The 19,477-nt window shown below is 37.6% G+C and overlaps 1 protein-coding gene across 1 annotated transcript; it reads right to left on the reverse strand.

Moving 5' to 3' along the window:
* Window positions 1-1,097: 1,097 nt before the first annotated feature.
* Window positions 1,098-17,984, reverse strand: LOC127427582 (X-linked retinitis pigmentosa GTPase regulator-like). The gene is made up of 17 exons (XM_051675249.1): window positions 17,864-17,984; window positions 16,882-17,007; window positions 16,665-16,757; window positions 15,156-15,218; window positions 14,457-14,615; window positions 14,067-14,216; window positions 11,937-12,095; window positions 11,699-11,854; window positions 11,205-11,329; window positions 10,636-10,827; window positions 8,000-8,120; window positions 6,889-6,986; window positions 6,683-6,742; window positions 3,718-3,984; window positions 2,829-2,877; window positions 2,525-2,625; window positions 1,098-2,339 (listed from the first exon to the last, which is right to left on the reverse strand). The coding sequence occupies exons 1-17, from the start codon at window positions 17,892-17,894 to the stop codon at window positions 2,121-2,123; spliced, it is 2,169 nt and encodes a 722-aa protein (XP_051531209.1). The 5' UTR covers window positions 17,895-17,984; the 3' UTR covers window positions 1,098-2,120.
* Between the last annotated feature and the right edge of the window lie 1,493 nt (window positions 17,985-19,477).

Below are 19,477 nucleotides of genomic sequence, written 5' to 3' on the forward strand. Positions count from 1 at the left end.
CTATATGTATGTCTGTCTATATATCTGTCTGTCTATCTATCTGTCTGTTTGACTGTCTATTCGACTATCTATCTATCCTAACTGTCTATCTGTCTGCCTGTCTATCTATCTGTCTATCTGACTGTCTATCTATCTGTCTGTCTGTCTATATATCTGCCTGTCTATCTGTCTGTTTGACTGTCTATCTGTCTATATATTTGTCTGTCTGTCTATCTAACTGTCTATCTATCTGTCTGTCTGTCTATATATCTGCCTGTCTATTTGTCTATCTGTCTATCTATCTAAATGTCTGTCTATCTGTCTGTTTGACTGTCTATTCGACTATCTATCATCTATCTGTCTGCCTGTCTATCTATCTGCATATTTGACTATCTATTTGTCTATCTATCTGTCTGCTTGACTGTCTATCTGATGTCTGTTTGACTGTCTATCTATCTGTCTATCTGCATGTTTGACTGTCTATCTGACTATGTCTGTTTGACTGTCTATCTGTCTGTCTATTTGTCTATCTGCATGTTTGACTGTCTATCTGACTATCTATCTGTCTGTCTATTTGCCTATCTATCTGCCTGTTTGACTGTCTATCTGCCTGTATATCTGACTATCTATCTGCCTATTTGTCTGTCTGTCTATCTATCTGTCTGTTTGACTGTCTATCTGCCTATTTGTCTATCTGTCTGTTTGACTGTCTATCTGACTATCTATCTGTCTGCCTGTTTGACTATCTATCTATCTGTCTGTCTATCTATCTATAGGTCTATCTGTTATCTATCTATCTGTCTGTCAGTCAGTCAATCTATCATCTCTCTATCTCTCTCGCTCTATGTCTCTATGTGTCTATCTATCTATCTCTGTGGAAACAGCAGACATTGATGTTTTTAATTGATGTTTTAACTGTATCATGTCATATACAAAGGGTGTGAGATGATTCTCATAAAAAATGCCATTGACAAAGTCACATCATATTACTCTGAAACAACACAAGATTTTTAATATATACTGATATATATATATACTGATATATATATATACTGATATATATATATATATATATATATATATATATATATATATATATATATATATAAAGTGCACAGTTGCCTTGAGAGTATTTAAAGAAATATTCCAGTAAGACTCAATACAAGTTAAGCTCTATCAACAGCATTTGTGGGATAATGTTGATTACACATTTTTTTTAAATAATAATAATTTTGACTTGTCTCACTTTTTCTTAAAAAAAAGAAATAAAAAATCAGACAGGCACTTACAATGGAAGTAAATGTGGCTAATCTGCAAACATTTAAATACTCACTGTTTCAAAAGTATAGCCACAAGAAATAAATAATATGCATGTTAACATGATTTTAGTGTGATATAATCTCTTACTAACCTTTTCTGTGTAAAGTTCTAGTTTTACAACTTTGTTGCCATGATGGCATAACACAAAAAACATAAAACCACCGTAAAAAAAATGGTGATTTAAACAACTTCACTGCTCAAATAATACACAAGTTTTAACAGAATAATCTGAGTGCATTGATAAAATTCAAAGCTTCACATTTCTGCCGTTAAACCCTCGAAAAATTGGCCCCATTAACTTCCACAGGGTTGAATCGAAATACATTTTTGTGGTAATCAACATGCCACAAATGCTTTCGATTAAGCTTAACTAGTATTGAACCTGGAATATTCCTTTAATCAAATTTAAATAAATTGGTTTAAAATACACACGTGCACACACGCACACACACACATAATTCTATTTTTAAAATACACCATATATCAGTATATTAATCTTCAAATGATTTTGAAGATTAATTTCATAGAAAAGTTACACAAATCGTAGCATCACACACTACAAACATAAGGGAAATAACATTTTACAATGTTGTAACAAAAAAACAAAAGCTAGTTAAAGCTAGTTATATTCAGTAATCTGCTTTGCAGCACAAGGCACAGTGCCATTGACACCAACAACACCAACAGGACATTATGCCACAGTTTAAACCATTGCCTAATACCACTTTTTGCTCCAGTCCAAGTTTTATATCCAGACGATGGTGTCAGCATAAACAGCATGTTCATCCTGGGGTTCTGTACGATAAAGCAGCTTAAAAGTGTCAAAGCAGATTGCAGGTGGCAGAGCGTGACCGATCGGCCCCTGTGGTCCGGGATCCTGTCTGAGGTTCACTGCTAGAACTCTCTGGCCCTCGAATCTCTGAGTTTGCAACTGGGCCATCAGCTGCAGGTCTGCCTGCTGAGGTGCTCTCTGCTAGGTTTTCAGCTTTCTCTGCTGGCTGGTTGCCTTTAGTGGAAGATCTCTTCTTGAAAATAGAAAGCTGAAGGTAGCGGAGAAGATATTGATTAATCAAAGGCCATACAAATATTTGCACAAATGAAATTAACTAGATTTTTGTGGTGCTGGACCATGCAACAGTAATTAGAAAACATAATGCTGAATAGCTTAAGTATGTTTTATTTTTATTTTTTTTACAGTTATTAAAGAGTTAGAGTGTTCAGATACCCTGGTCCTAGAGTCAAAAAAAGTCTTTGGTTTGTCTTGTCTAACTCCATTCTTATCTGATTGTGTCTCCTCCTTCAAGCGGGAAGCAGGACTGGGTTGTTCTTCAGAATCCATAAGAACCCAAAGAGGGAAACAGAGAAAAAGCTGCTTATAATCTCTGAAATCACTGTTCTTAGCAGATGCTTTGTAGCTAAGGCAACTTACAGTACAGTGCACAACCACTCTGCCAAATCATGCACTTAACTGGACCACAATGGTAAAGAGAATAGAAAAAGGAAAGGTTGCTCAAATGAGAAAAACGAACCTATCATTGGTCCATCGGGGACAGATGCTTCTTTTATGCTCTCCTTTTTCTGCATTGTGAGATATTTACATCAGTCAAACAAAACAAGCCACTGGGAATACTGCAGTAGATTATTGACATGATGCTAAATCAGGAAGTTTATTATAAATAATCTTTAAAGAAATATTCCCAGTGCAATACAAGCTAAGCTCAAGCATTTGTGGCATAATTACCACAAAACAATTATTTAGACTGGTCCCTCCTATCAAAATTAAGGTTGCATTGAAGGACTTACAAAGGAAGTGAATGGGGCCAATTTTTGGAGGGTTTAAGGTCAGAATATGAAGCTTATAATTTGATAAAAGCACTTACATTAATTCTTCTGTTCAAACTTGTTGTTGTTGTCATTTTAGGGTTTAAGTTTATGGCATTACATCAGCATGGCAAAGTAGCTGTACGATCGGATGTAACTTCACACAGGAAAGGTTCGCAAGTGATTTTATCACACTAAAATTATGTTAACATGCATACTGTTTATATATTGTGGTAATACTTTTGAAACGGTGAGTTTTACGGATTGGCCCCATTCACTCCCGTAGTAAGTGCCTCACTGTAACCCAGATTTTAGCTTTCTATGAAGGAGGGGCAAAATCGAATTTTTGTGGTAATCAACTTTATGTGACAACTGCTGTTGATTGAGCTGAACTAGACACTATATGAAAATGAATAGTTCACCCAAAAGTGTTGTTGCGAAGCCACATGCTGCTATTGTTATTATTATTTATTATTATTATTTTGAAGAATCTTTATGCAGCTTTTGCCATAAACGGTATAGCAGTTGGTTACATGGTGACATAATTTTCATTTGTGGATGAACTATTCCTTTAATAAAAGGTAGGTTTCACGATACCTGTAAATCTGGTTTTATAATCCGTTGCTCCTGCTTCTCTGTTTGCTTTCTCTTCTCATCTAAAACATCTTCCTTCTCCTCATTCTCCTCCGACTTTTCCCCTTCTTCTACATCTGCCTCCTGTTCCTCATCCTCCACCTCATCGTTGTCATCATCATCATCATCATCTCCTTCCAAATCTTTTTCATCCTCATCTTCTCCCTCTAGGTCTCCTTCCTTTCCATTGGTCTCATCTGTGCAAAACTCGAGAGTTTGGTGAACTTTGTCCTGCAAAAAGCATGAAAAGAGGTAATCATTTAGTAACTAATGCAGACGGGCTGCTGTACGTCAAAGTGTCTAAACCAGTGACCATATGGCTATAGAAGCAGATAGAGGTTGAGGTTGTAGATTTATTTCAAATTGAGGTACTGAGGTAGCACATCATCCCAAAACTGCTGAGACTCCTGAGATTCATTGTCTGACATGTCACCTTTTGTTTTGGGCCGTTTGGCTTTCGTTGGCTGCTTCATCATTTTCACACTTAGCTTTGGTTTTTTTACTCACTTTTCTTTTATTCTCATCTTTTTTCCTCCTCCTCTTCTTCTTCCTCCTCCTCTCCATCTTCGTTTCCATCTTTGTTTTCTTCCTCATTAATCTCCTCTTCCTCTTGTTGGTCTTCCTCTTCTCCCTCCTTATCCTCAGCTTCTTCCTTTTCCTTTCTTTCTTCCTCTTTCAAAGACTTTCTTCTCATCTTTGCTCTCCTCCTTCCTCTTCATTTTCACTCTCATCTTCTTCCTCTTCTTCTCCATCTTTCTCATCATCCTCACTCGTTGCTTCAGCGTCATCCGTGTCGTCATCATTTATGTCTTGTTCTGTGTCATCCTCCTCTTCCTCCTCCCCTTTATCTCCCTCACTTTCACTGTCCACTTCTTTATCTTAATTTTTGGATGAATCTTCTGTCTTACTCTCCTGCTTCTCTGAATCTTCCTCCTCTTCTTCACAACTCTTTTCACCCTCTTCATCATCCTCTGCTTCACTCTCACTCTCCACTGCACTTTCTTCCTCATCCTCCTCACTTTCTTCCTCCTCATCATCTGATTGCTCACTCGCTTTGTCTTTGCATCTGATTCTTCTCCACTCTCCTCCTCTTCATCATCATCGCCACTCATTATGCTTTCATCCTCTTCTTCACTCTCTTCAACTTCTCTATGTATCTCACTGGTTTTGTCTTCCTCCTCATCTTCTATGCTCTCACTCTCCTCTTCCTCAGACTTGGCCTCAATATGTTGAGTTCCCTCACTTTTGTCATCCTCACTAGAGGCTTTGATTGTTGTATCATTGTCATCCTCATCCGAATCATTATCATTTTCTACTTTTTCAACAGTTTTGCTTTCACTTTCTTCCTCTCTATCATCCTCTTCCTCACTTTCATGCCTCCTGTTCAACTTCCCTCCACCTCCTCATCAGACATCCTACTTCTCTTATTACTCCATTCCTCCCCTCCTTTCTCCATGCTCCCTCTGTATGTTTCCTCACTTTGAGCCTCTGCTTTGGACTCAGGACTGCTCCTTTCCATTTCCTCATCTGAAGACCCTGGTTCGGGTTTAACGTTGATGGTGACGGCTGTTCTTTTGGCCTCTCGTGTCTCCTCTGGTCTTGGGACCTCATAAGACTCACTTAGGGAAGAGGCATTGGATAGAGTTCACTATTTGGGAGGAGGTTTGGGTGTCTCTTCTGAGGTGTGGACTGGGAAAGAAACTGGCCGACTGCTGCATCTCTAAGAAGATAAGTAGGACTTCTGATTCCCACATCCTGGATTAGAGATGTCACCTTGTTGAGAGGATTTTCCTGCATTTGCTCTGACTCTGATTCAGAGTTGGAGTTGGCAGCTTCAGAGACCATGGTAGGTCCCTTAGATACAACTTTATCCTCTAAGAGTGAGCGGCTTTGTTTTGGTCTGGATGTCATCTTATTACTTTTAGAGTCTTTTTTTGAAGCTGACCTCTTCTCTGTTATAACAGCGGCTTTGTACTGTGGGATTTTGCTTACTGTTTTAGCAGTGTTGGTTTCAACTTTCACCCTCTGAGCTTTGGGTGGGACCTCTTTTGAGATCTTCTTACTTGTGAGGACTTGGTCCTTACGTGAAGTCAGTTGAGATGTTCAGCAACAACAACTGGTTTTTATTTTTGCTTCTTTTTATTTCCCTTCAACCTTTTGAGGCTCACTTCTGACTTCTCGTGGATGCTCTTTGGATCTCGCTTTGCCTGCTTCCTCTTGGTTTGGTTTAACCTAAGCAACTGTGGTTTAATCCTGGCTTTGGTTACGCTGTCTTGACTCAGTTGGACTTTTCCTTTTGACTGTTTAGAATCTGACTTAGCTTCATCCCAGGACTCTATCAGCTGCATTTGATGTGTAGTGTGCTTGGGAAAATGGGCTTTGGATCCAGATCTACTTATGTCAACCAAACTTGGCCTCTTAAACCCTGTTCTGGTTTTATCTCCCCCTGCTTTCTGATGTCCAGGCTTTCTGTCCTCCAAAGCAATCAGGACATTCTCCTTCTCATGACCCCTGACTCTTTGGGCTCCTGTGGGGACTCATTGACCCAAGACTCTCCCCTACCAGTGAGCTACTACTTGAGCTTCTATGTGACTCAGTGGGAAGAGCTTTGCGGGGAGAAAGCTCTGCCCTTTTGCTATAAGGGGCGGAGTCTTCTCTTGGCTTCCCCATCTCCTTATGTGATCTTTCACAACTTTAACCTTCTTCTATCCCAGGAAGCAGAAGATAAAAAGAGAGAAAGTGTCAGAGAGAAATGAATGAACATGCAGAGCAGGATGAACAAGAGCAGAATGAGTGTTAAGGCTGCAAAACAAATGAGAAAAATGACAATAAAGAAAAGAGAGAGACAAGCAAAAGGGAGAAGACTAAACGAAGGCCGCCCTTAGAAATGTTTTCAAAAGCACCTGGAGTCTTCTGCATGAGATCTTACCTTCTGCATTGGAGACAATGTGAGGGTTTTATCCAAAGGATCCATCTTCATTACATGAGTCTGAAATCAAATAAATTTTAGCATTAGTCTTGGAGGTTTTTAGCTTAGCTGACACTTAAAACAATAATTTCCTATAAAAAATGTTTTCATTAAATATTATAAAAGCATGCATGCCTCTTTAAAAATTGATGGTATGCTTCTCCTACCAGGTTTAATAAATCAGTGGTTTCTCCAAGATCTTTTACACTTTCATTATCCTCCGTACTGCTTCTTTCATTGAGAGACGTCTCTCTCTTACCAGGAACTGATCAGGAGAGAAGACATAACAATCTGAGCAAACTTCTTAGATTCAATTATACACTGGAATATAAATTCAACTTGCACGAATAATGTCCTTTTTTTAAATGACAACTGGGTTTTCATCCATGTATTTTTTTGTGTGAATTTCGGGATATCGCATAAAAGTTGATTTTGAGCTACAGGAAGGAACTCTGTAGCTCAACTGGTAGAGCGTGGCACTAGCAACACCAAGATTATGGATTTGATTTCCAGGGAACACACAAACTGATAATAAACCTTGAAAGCACTGTAAGTCACTTTGGATGAAAGCATCTGTCAAATGCATAAAACAAATTAAATAAATAAATATATAAAAACTGCTGAATGGAAACACCAATATGTACAGTAAATAAAATCTTAAAAATGCATATACAAATCGTATGAGCTCTCGAGGTGGACAATTTTTTTATTTGATAAGAACAGACATGCGCATACACTACAATGGCAACACATTTAAAAAATTAATTCTTAAATGTGCATCAAAAAGTCATGTGACTTGGCTTCAAGTCATCTACTGTAACTGAATAATTCACTCATAACTGGACTAACCAGTGGACCAATTTCATCACATAGCATCTCAAATGTTGCTCTGGTCATTCTGAAATACCAAAGCATGTCTTCAAAATGATTGGTTACAATTACCTCCACAAACTGCTCATCACGCTTTCATTCCCAGAAATAAGGAATCTGCCAAGATTGCAAGCAAACATGAAGTCTGTCAGAGCATTTTGTCTGCGCATTCTAAACCGCAAGTAATTTATTATATTGAACAAGAGAGCCGCAGTGACTTGCACAGTGGCATCAACTTCCATTTTGCGCCAATTTCCCCTGAAGTTTCATAAATTCGTAACTTGGATGGAAACATGGTTTTTATATACAAAGAAACTGTTGACCTCTGACATGAACCACAGATATGAGTTTTAATATTGGGTTTGCAGGAAAGGCTATTACTCTGGAGGCTGGTGTGAGGGATCTTACCAGGTCGGTCACTGTGGGAGTGCCATGTTTGGTTTGAAACAGGTAATGATGCACTAAACTGATTGCCACTCAGGGTTGGAAGAGTTCGGAACATCGGTCCAGATTGATCTGGTGAACGCTCCTGAATGCAGATAGAGGAAAACACATCACATCCACATCCACATTTTTTTGCTAATCGCTAAACTTTTAAACGGCAAGAAATTAATAGTATTTTTGAAAAATATGTTTAAAAAGATGTACACACATATGAGATGAAGACTCTAGTCATATCATTCTTAAAGAAAATGCTGATTTATTCTACATATGGTGCTGGGTGCACATTCATGACAGTCACCACGGTGAGAACACATGACCACACGAATATTGCTTGCTATATCTCAGTAATGATGCTTTCAGTTGAGGAATCAAATAAAGGAATGTTCTGGGTTCAAAATAAGCTAAGCTCAATTGAGAGCATTTGTGGCTTAATGTTAATTATTTCGACTCATCCCTCATTTATTAAAAAAAAAAAAATTGTTAACAATAAGGCACTTGCAATGAAAGTGAATGGGGCCAGCTGATAAACATTAAAATACTCACTGTTCCATAAGACATCAGCGTTATACAGTTAAAGTCAGAGGTTTACATACACCTTAGCCAAATACATTTAAACTCAGTTTTTCATAATTCCTGACATATAATCATAGAAAACATTCCCTGTCTTTATTTTAAGAATGTGAAATGTCAGAATAATAGTAGGGAGAATGATTTATTTCAGCTTTTATTTCTTTCATCACATTCCCAGTGGGTCAGAAGTTTACACACACTTTGTTAGTATTTGGTAGCATTGCCTTTAAATTGTTTAACTTGGGTCAAATGTTTTGGGTAGCCTTCCACAAGCTTCTTACAATAAGTTGCTGGAGTTTTGGACCATTCCTCCAGACAGAACTGGTGTAAAGGAGTCAGGTTTGTAGGCCTCCTTGCTCGGACACTCTTTTTCAGTTCTGCCCACAAATTTTCTATCGGACTGAGGTCAGGGCTTTGTGATGGCCACTCCAATACCTTGACTTTGTTGTCCTTAAGCCATTTTGCCACAATTTTGGAGGTATGCTTGGGGTCATTGTCCATTTGGAAGACCCATTTGTGACTGAGCTTTAACTTCCTGGCTGATGTCCTGAGATGTTGCTTCAATATATCTGCATAATTTTCCTTCCTCAAGATCCCATCTATTTTGTGAAGTGCACCAGTCCCTCCTGCAGCAAAGCACCCCCACAACATGTTGCTGCCACCCCCACACTTCACGGTTGGGATGGTGTTCTTCGGCTTGAAAGCCTCACCCTTTTTCCTTCAAACATTACGATGGTCATTATGGCCAAACGGTTAATTTTTTTGTTTCATCAGACCAGAGGATATTTCTCCAAAAAGTAAGATCTTTGTCCCCATGTGCAATTGCAAACTGTAGTCTGGCTTTTTTATGGTGGTTTTGGTGCAGTGGCTTCTTCCATGCTGAGCAGCCTTTCAGGTTATGTCGATATAGGACTCGTTTTACTGTGGATATAGATACTTGTCTACCTGTTTCCTCCAGCATCTTCACAAGGACCTTTGCTGTTATTCTAGGACTTATTTGCACTTTTCACATCAAACTACGTTCATCTCTAAGAGACATAATGTGTCTCCTTCCTGAGCGGTATGATGGCTGCGTGGTTCCATGGTGTTTGTACTTGTGTACTATTGTTTGTACAGATGTACGTGGTACCTTCAGGCATTTGGAAATTGCTCCCAAGGATGAACCAGACTTGGAGGTCCACAATTTTTTTCTGAGGTCTTGGCTAATTTCTTTCGATGTTCCCATGATGTCAAGCAAAGAGGCACTGAGTTTGAAGGTAGGACTTAAAATACATCCACACGTACACCTCCAATGACTCCAATTAGCCTATCAGAAGCTAAATTAGGCTTGACATAATTTTCTGGAATTTTCCAAGCTGTTTAAAGGCACAGTTAACTTAGTGTATGTAAACTTCCGACCCACTGGAATTGTGATATAGTCAATTAAAAGTGAAACAATCTGTCTAAACCATTGTTGGAAAAATTACTTGTGTCATGCACACAGTAGATGTCCTAAACGACTTGCCAAAACTATAGTTTGCTAATATGAAATCTGTGGAGTGGTTAAAAAATGAGTTTTAATGACTTCAACCTAAGGGTATGTAAACTTCAGACTTCAACTGTATGTGTTATGATTTTAATGTAACAAAATTTCAGTGTAAATTTATATCAATATTACAACTTAGTTGCCATGACAACGCAACACTGGTAAACCCTGTAATCTGGAAAAACAATGTAATGCCAGTAAATCCTGCACTTTATCGCACAAAAATCATGTTAACACGTGTAATGTTTACATCTTGTGACTATACTTGTGAAATATTGTGTATTTTAATGTTTATGGACTGGCCCCATTAACTTCCATTGTAAGTGCCTCACTGTAACCTCGATTTTTGCTTTTTTTAAAGAAAAGGAGGGACGAGTTGAAATGCATTTTTGTGATAATCAATATTATGCCACAAATGCGGTAGATTGAGCTTAACTTGTAATATTCCTTTAATGCAACATAAATGAATCTATAAAAATAGGCTCTGAAGTGTATTTTCACCCACCCGTTCTCTGCGTCTAACCCGAGCTGAGAGACTTCGGTTTAGTGTGGTCTGACTGTGCGTGTCACCCAGTAGCTCAGTATAGGACTTCTCTAAGTAGTCTTCAGTCACATCATCTTCCTCCAGGATCAAATCCTCTGAGCCTTCGGCCCTGGGCTTGGCCAACACAAGCATGTGACATCCACCACATGTCACCTGGAGAAAATAAACATATAATCAAACTGGAGTTTTGTGGCTTTAGTTCATGTCTGTGGCCATCTACAAAATGCTAGTGTACTTCAAAGTGTTTACAAAATAAACTAAGCATTTACAGTCTTTCTTTTGTGGACATAAAATATTGAAGACATCATCTACTTGGAGGTGTTCACACATTTGTGTCCAATGAAACAGAATGAGGATGTCTGTCTCCTCCTCCTGATACAACCTACAAAGTTGTTTAAGACCAGCAAATTGCAAACAGAAAATATGTAAGCAAGGGAAAGAAAATTGCGTTCCTCAAACCATTTCATTGGGTCTTTGCGCGTACATATGTAGATACTATAAGATGTAGATTTTGTGGCAATAATACGTACAGACTGTACATGGTAGTTGAGGAATCTTGGACACAGGGTTGGTTTGAACTGGTTGGTGAAGTTCTCTTCTCCAAGACCTAGTTTGCCATGGCGACCATCGCCAAAAGTGTACAAAAGGCCACTGTCTGAAACAAGCGAGAATACAGAGAATGTACATGGGCGTTTCTTCAACTTCAGGCAATTTAATGTCCCAGGGGTTGATTTTTATTAAAACGAACAGATTTCAACTTTTTTCTTTCTGTTATATGAAGGTCTCATTAAAACTGTATTGGAAACTTTTTACCAGGCCTTCATTTTTTATTTTTGGTACTTTTTAAATGCCTTATATGTATAAATGTAATTGTTTTAGCCTTATCCCAGACCCAGACTTTCAATATGACACAATGAAAAAACATAAAAATACAAATTATAACATGTTTATAACTATGATCATCTGAACAAAGAATGAAATAAAAGGACATTGTCTTTGTGGTTTATTGTGTGTGTTGTGTTACCAGTTATGACCGCTGTATGATTCTCTCCACACTCCACATGTTTCACTCTGCCCCTCCTGAAATGCTCCACCACTCTGGGTAAACGAGACTCAAATATGAAGGTTCCGTGTCCAAGCTGCCCGAACTGACCCAGGCCAAACGAATACAGCGCGTGCTCTGCATTAACAGACATGCACAACATGAAGTCCAAGAAGGATGACATGGAAAGGAAATGGGGCAGCAAAAGATGCTCTACTACCTGTAAGTGCCACAGTGTGCCCTCCTCCACAGGCCACCTGCACCACCCTATCAGAGATACCCGTCACTTGTTGAGGCACTTTATGATTGGCCAGCGTCTCGTTGGACAACCCGAGCTTCCCACTGTCCCTTTCTCCAAATGTGAACAAGTCCCCATCCACTGGAACAAATGAAACATCACATAGCATCAAGCAAACCTTCATGGAAGGCCAAATTAAGAAAGTTTCATGAATTCGATGTGGCCACACCCTGCTCTGAGGATCACTGAGAGGAAATGGGAAAGAAATGAAAAGTCAGTGGAGGTTTTTATTATTAAGAGAAACACCAATGGATCAGAGTTAAAAATCACTGTTCTTAAAGGGATAGTCCACCTGAAAAATTCTGCCAAAATTGACTCACCCAAACTTGTTCCAAACTTGGAACAACTTTGTGGAATACAAAAGGTGAAGTTAGGAGAAATGTTAGGGACTGACAGCCTCAGTCATCAAAAAGATGCATTGAAAGTGAATGGTAAACAGAGACTGAAGTTGCAATGAAGTGCACAGTTCTAAATCGTGTTTTGAAGTATTTCCTACTGAAACAGGAAGGGAAAATACACCTCTTCACCACCTCTGCGCTAGGTTTGTGCTTAAAGAGGTGGGGTTAAAACTGACTAAAAACTTTTGACTATAGAGCGCAACAGCGCCCACATACTTTTTCAGCCGTCTTGGCTCCGGAAGTATTTTTCCCATTCATTTCTTCCGTAGACTTTAAAAAATTCCTCCATTAAAGAACTGTAAAGCCTGAACCAAACCAACCAGCTCCGAGGTGAATTGCAACATAACAGACTTTGTTTTAAGGAAAAAAAGGATTTTAAATCAGATGAAAAGACAAAGGTACAAGTCTGTGTACTTACAGTCTTTCATAAGGGTAGGGACTACCATCCCATGAAGCGCAGCGAATGACGTAATCGAATATAAAACTATGAAAATAAACGAAACTATTGATTTTAGCTTGTTGATTATAAGTATAGAAACAATATAGTTTACGTTTATTGCAAACATTCCGTTAAACACAAACGTGCAAGTAGTTTGAGATAGTCGCTCCTGGGCTTGTTTCGCGGGCTTTGTTGGCTGTGGTTCTCTGATTGGTGAAGCTTTCTCTGCTGCACCATGGGTAATGTAGTTGTTCAACAGGTTTTCCACTACTAAAGATGAAGAAGTTGAAATAACGCAGACGGATGGCTTCAACGGAAGCATATACCATCGATAAACAACCTCGGAGTTCAAGGTGGGTCTGTCTTGAAAGATTTATAAGTTAGCGTTGAAAATCAATTCATATATGGAAGAAACGAATGGGATTTTTACTTCAGGAACCAGACTGTTGTGCTCTATTGGCTGCAGTCTTGCATGCGTCAGAGAAGAGTCAGTCATATAAGTGAAAACAGCAAGTTATGACATTTTGATTAAAGATTACAAAGTGAAAAAAATAAATAAAAAAATTATATATACATATATATATATATATATATATATATATATATATATATATATATATATATATATATATAAAACAATATGCATGGATGAATAATTCGCAATAAGACCTGTAACATGCATAAAGAAAATAAATAGGGTCAATTTTTATTTCATGCTGACTTTCACATCCTGACTAATATCTCCTTTTGCCTTCCACAGAAGAAATGAAGTCATACAGGTTCGGAACAACATGAAGGTGAGTAAATGATGACAGAATTTGTTGGGTGAACTCTCCCTTTAAGTAGTATATAACTAAAAATCATTCAGCTATTTATAAATGACTATATTAATTAAATGAATTATTAATAAAATATTATTTAATAAATTAAGTAATATATTAATAAATAAATAATTAAAAATTATGACCACTATAATAATGTAATATGTAAAGAATTTGTTACTAAATCAATTAAAATGATTATTAATTTATGTAATTTATTAAAAGTTGCAATATAAATAATAATGTAATTTGTATACTATTATTCACTATACTATTTAAAATAAAAAACATTGATATTAAATCAGTGTGTGACAGACATAGGACTGAAATATTTTAATATATTAAAGATTGCAACTGACCGTAGGATGACATGAGGTTACAGTGCTATACATACCAGTGACAAAGGCAGAATGGTAATATCCACAAGACACCCAGGACACCCGTTTCCCTACAGAAACCTCATGCGGAGTCAGTGCATTATTCTCCTTCCCCAAACCAATCTGTCCCTCGGAGTTATCGCCCCACATATAGAGCCTTCCGTTCTCTGAGATAACACAGAGAAAGGGGAAAATATAATAAAACATCCAAAAGTCCTCTATGCATACATACAGTTTCATATCATCATAAACGCCTTTACAGACAATGGTATACACACTTACAGTTACACATTTTTTTATCTTAAAACTACACTATATATGCAGGACACATTCCAAATTAAATAATATAGAATCTGATACCAGGTAGACACTGTTGCTATAAGGCCAGAGGGACAGAACATCCTTACGTGTGAGCGCAGCGGATGTATTGGAACCTGCAGCGAGCATTTTGATTTGTCCATCCTTGCTGAAGAAGTCCACGAGGTGGAAGGAAGTCCTGTCATCACAGTCACCAAGGCCGAGCTGCCCCTCATTATTGCCTCCAGAGGCATACAGGTTACCACGGTCTGCATAGTGAACACAGTGAAGAAAACTATTTCAGTATATATTTTATACATTTTATATATATTTTTTTCAGTTCAGGCATCAGTAATCCTAATTAATTATTTGATTTCTTTTTACATAATGAGAAATGATTAAAAAAAATAAAAATTAATTTTTTTTTTTTTTTTTTTTTTTTTTTTTTACAATTGTGTTTGGTGCCACTTGTCTTACAGGGACTTTAAGGGACAGTTCACACAAAATATATTTAAAATGTGTCATTTTAACACATTTAATCTCCCTTGTGTTGTTCCAAACCCATATGACTTTCTTTCCCCTATGGAACATAACACAATATGCAGTGTGTTAGCCTTAGTCACCATCAGTCAGTCCCTAACATTCTGCCTAACATCTCTATCAATGTTTCACAGAGAAAAGCAAGTCATATAGGTTCAGAACAACTTGAGAGTGAGTAAATGATGACAGAATTTCATTTTTTTTTTTTTTTGAGTGAACTATCATTTTAAAAGCAACTCTGTTATTCTGTCATGTTTTCATAAACTTACACGTGTAAACAAGTGTGTGAGTTCTTCCACAGGCTGCAAGCTTCACCCTCTCTGACTGCAGATCTTCAAATGAGAACAAACATCATCACTGCATGTCTGAAACACATGGCTTGACATTTATTAGGCAAATCATTAACAGATTTATACACCCTAAATTAAAAAATTTTAAGTAGGTGGAATACTGTATTTTTTTGTAGTTCCAATAAGCACTTCCCCTCTGCTCTCCAGATTAATGCAGATTATGGACCACTCCACATTGGGATTAAGAAAGAACTCATTTTCTTATTGTTACTTGAAAACATGGAATTTTGTGTGTCAGCCAATATATTGCAACTGAATAATTCCAAAATCATGGTGATTGTTAAAAAAACAAAATTATAGATTATATTATATAAATTATATTATATAAAATTATATAACTTACTATTAATACATTTTATTAATCGAATTAACTACATGATATATGTCAATTAATTACTTGCTGAGAAAGGTCCTCAAATAACAATAATTCAATATTTAATAATTCAATATAATTCTTCATCTTTCGACGGCTCCCGTTAGGGATCAGCACAGCGGACCATCTGTGATCTGCATATTTGACTTGGCACAGGTTTTCTGATGCAACCCCGAGTGGCTGGGGGACTCTCACTCACACTTACGGGGCAATTTTAGAGTCTCCAATTCACTTAAACTGCATGTTTTTGAACTTGTGGGGGAAACTGGAGCACCTGGAGGAAACCCACACGAACATGGGGAAAACATGTAAAAGCCATACAGAAAGGCCCAGTTGAGCCGTGACTCGAACCCGTGACCTTCTTGCTGTGAGACGACAGTGCTAACCACTGAGCCAGATAATTAAAATGCATTACATTATTGTGGCAGACGAGTAACACATTAATAAGAGAATACAAAAAGTGACTTTAGGTGGCAGTATTCCACAGCAATCCATTTTGCACGATATAGATTCATTTTAGGGGTTTTCTAAGGGCGTGTCAATGTACACACGCATCAGTCGGACGCTTTGGAGTGTCTCACTTTGGTTCCGTTGCATCATAAACAGCGTTTTAGGACACTTTGTCAAATTAAACCTAGTTTAAAACTAAAGATCCCTGCGTTTCGCAATTGTGCTCCATCCATCTGTGTTTGAATGCAAGAACGTGTTCTCATCTTGTGCTGTCACAAGTGTCGAGGATGCCCTCTGAACAGCTGCGCGTTGCCTATACAGCTGGAGTTGCACTTACTGCCCCCTGGAGGTGGTACTGCATGCCTAAACTGCACTGATGGTATGAATATTCCATGTTACAGTCCAGGGACATGATTCATTGCGTTAATTTTTGAACACATTTTTTTCAATATAATTAATCGCACCGAATTTTCACGTTAAATCGACAGCTCTAAATAATAAAAACTCATATAATTAAAAAAACCAGCTAAAACGGCATTGGAAATAGTCTTCAGCGTGTCTGATTCAAAAGCTTCACTCAGTGTTGGCCTGAAAATCTGTTATACCTTTCACACGAGTGGGCTTATTCATAGTGGTCTTTGTTCCGAGGCCCAGCTGTCCCCAGTTGTTGCTGCCAAACATAAACAGCTTCCCATTTTCTAAACAGAACAGGAATAAATATCCACAGGGTAAACACATGAAATCATGGAGTAATGCATGCCCGATAACAATCCTGTGTGCTCATTTTTCCTGGTCAAACAAAAAACATACAGTAAATCATACCTGTTACCAGTGCTGTGTGCTCATCTCCACAGGATATCCTCAAAGGAACATCATTTTTTAGCCAAAATTTACTGGGAGCGTTATCTGCAAATTTACTCTTTCCAAAAGTGAAGACGGCTCCGGTATCTAAAACAGAACAGAATTTATGTTAATATATACATGTAAGTTTTATGAGTCTACATGGAATATTGGTTATTGGCAAAAATGATTTGTCACGCTGAATGACGACATAAAAGAACTGCACAACAGCTATACAAAAGTGATTAAACAAGCTTTTTTAAAAAAATTAATAGTGGCCAATCACAGCACCAATCAGGTACACCACCTAAAAACTCAACTGCTATTAAATGCATGTATGTTTTTGTCCAACTACCCATTTTAAAGGTTACCATCTTTGGTGATTTGAGTAAATGGTAATTAAGTTTCTCACAGCACTGTAATGCTTAATACTGTAGATTCAGAAAGGATTATTGTTGAAAAATAGTTTTCTCTAAAATCATGCAGCTTCAAGCTGTCTATTTCATAAATCATAAAGTATTGCACTATATAGTGTTTATTTATTTATTCCAAGAATAACAAATAACCTCTTTGCTTAGAGACATTTGTACAAAGGCATTAGTTTACTTGTACAAATAGTCATAGAAAATTATGTAGTGCAGAGAGAGGCGTGACCACATGGCGTGGTTGCCTTGGTGACAGGTAGCCACAGGCGTCAATGAAAAAGGCGGACAATGTGTTCAAAGAACAACATATAAAACACAAGTAGCAATTTATACCCCAATTACACCACAGTTCCTTTAGTAATATAATATACGCGGATAGATGAGTAGTTAAGACATGTTCACATCATAACAATATGCTATACGCGTTCCATTTAAGCGCTACACACACTAAAAGCGAATCAAACAAAAACAACGGTTGCAGCAATTAAAATATAAAATACGATTAACTTTGAACAATAATGTACTTCATAATATCTTACTAGGGATCTCATCTTCTGTCTCTCCAGCCATCTCCTCCGGACTAATCAGATTATTTACACCAGGGTTCTAGGATGTGTGTCCAAGAAGTTTTCAGTCTTGGGAGGGAAAAAACCTTCCACTCTAGATTTTCTTCCGCGTTAAGGTTGCGCCAAGTCACGTGTTCATCATCAGCTCCTCCAATTGGTTACACGATTTCCGATTGCGCAATCTATCTATCTATCTATCTATCTATCTATCTATCTATCTATCTGTCTGTCTGGCTGTCTGTCTGTCTATCCATCCATCGATCTATCTGTCTGTCTGTCTGACTATCTGTCTGTCTGTCTGACTATCTATCTATCTATCTATCTATCTATCTATCTATCTATCTATCTATATATCTGTCTGTCTGTCTATCTATCTATCTATCTATCTATCTATCTATCTATCTATCTATCTATCTATCTATCTATCTATCTATCTATCTATCTATCTATCTGTCTGTCTGTCTATCTATCTGTATGTCTATCTATCTGTCTGTCTGTCTGTCTGTCTGACTGACTATCTATCTGTCTGTCTGGCTGGAGGGCTATCTGTATGTCTGTCTGTCTGACTATCTATCTATCTATCTATCTATCTATCTATCTATCTATCTATCTATCTATCTATCTATCTATCTAACTGTCTATCTGTCTGTCTGTCTATCTATCTGTCTGTCTATCTATCTATCTATCTATCTATCTATCTATCTGTCTGTCTGTCTGTCTGTCTGACTGACTATCTATCTGTCTGTCTGGCTGGATGGCTATCTGTATGTCTGTCTGTCTTACTATCTATCTATCTATCTATCTATCTATCTATCTATCTATCTATCTATCTATCTATCTATCTATCTGTCTGTCTGTCTGTCTGTCTGTCATATCTATCTATCTGTCTGTCTGTCTGTCTGTCGGACTATCTATCTGTCTGTCTGTCTGTCTGACTATCTATCTGTCTGTCTGTCTGTCTGTCCTGCCTGCCTCTCTGTCTGTATGCCTGTCTGTCTGTCTATCTATCTGTCTGTCTTGCTGGATGGCTATCTGTCTGTCTGTCTGACTGACTGTCTGTCTGTCTGTCGGACTATCTATCTGTCTGTTGCCTGTCTGACTGTCTATCTGTCTGTCTGACTATCTGTCTGTCTATCTATCTATCTATCTATCTATCTACTGTATGTCTGTCTGTCTTTCTGTCTGTCTATTTTTTTTATTTTATCCCAAAAAACAGAGCACAGGTACAGCAACAACAATAATAATTGTAATAATATCAATTATTATTATTATTATTATTATTATTATTACAGTTTTTCTCAATCGCTTTGGCTCATTCTTTTGAAACAGTCTGAACATTCTCTAAACTGTAAGTGTAATTGTCACAGCTGTTTTATGGGACATCACAACTTTATTGCATGTCTGCAAAATGTAGTAACTCTCCCAAAACATTTAATTCATGCTTCAAAACCTAGATATTGTGTCAGTAAATTTGCCAATGCCATAAAAATGATTTTTTTAAATTTTTAAATTTTTTATTTTTTTGTCATTGTATGAGCCGTACTGGCCAAAATGTCTAGATGTTTTTTCACCATGGCAGTCAACCCT

Source organism: Myxocyprinus asiaticus, chromosome 37 (assembly GCF_019703515.2).
Source record: "Myxocyprinus asiaticus isolate MX2 ecotype Aquarium Trade chromosome 37, UBuf_Myxa_2, whole genome shotgun sequence".
Classification (NCBI taxonomy): Eukaryota; Metazoa; Chordata; class Actinopteri; order Cypriniformes; family Catostomidae; genus Myxocyprinus; species Myxocyprinus asiaticus.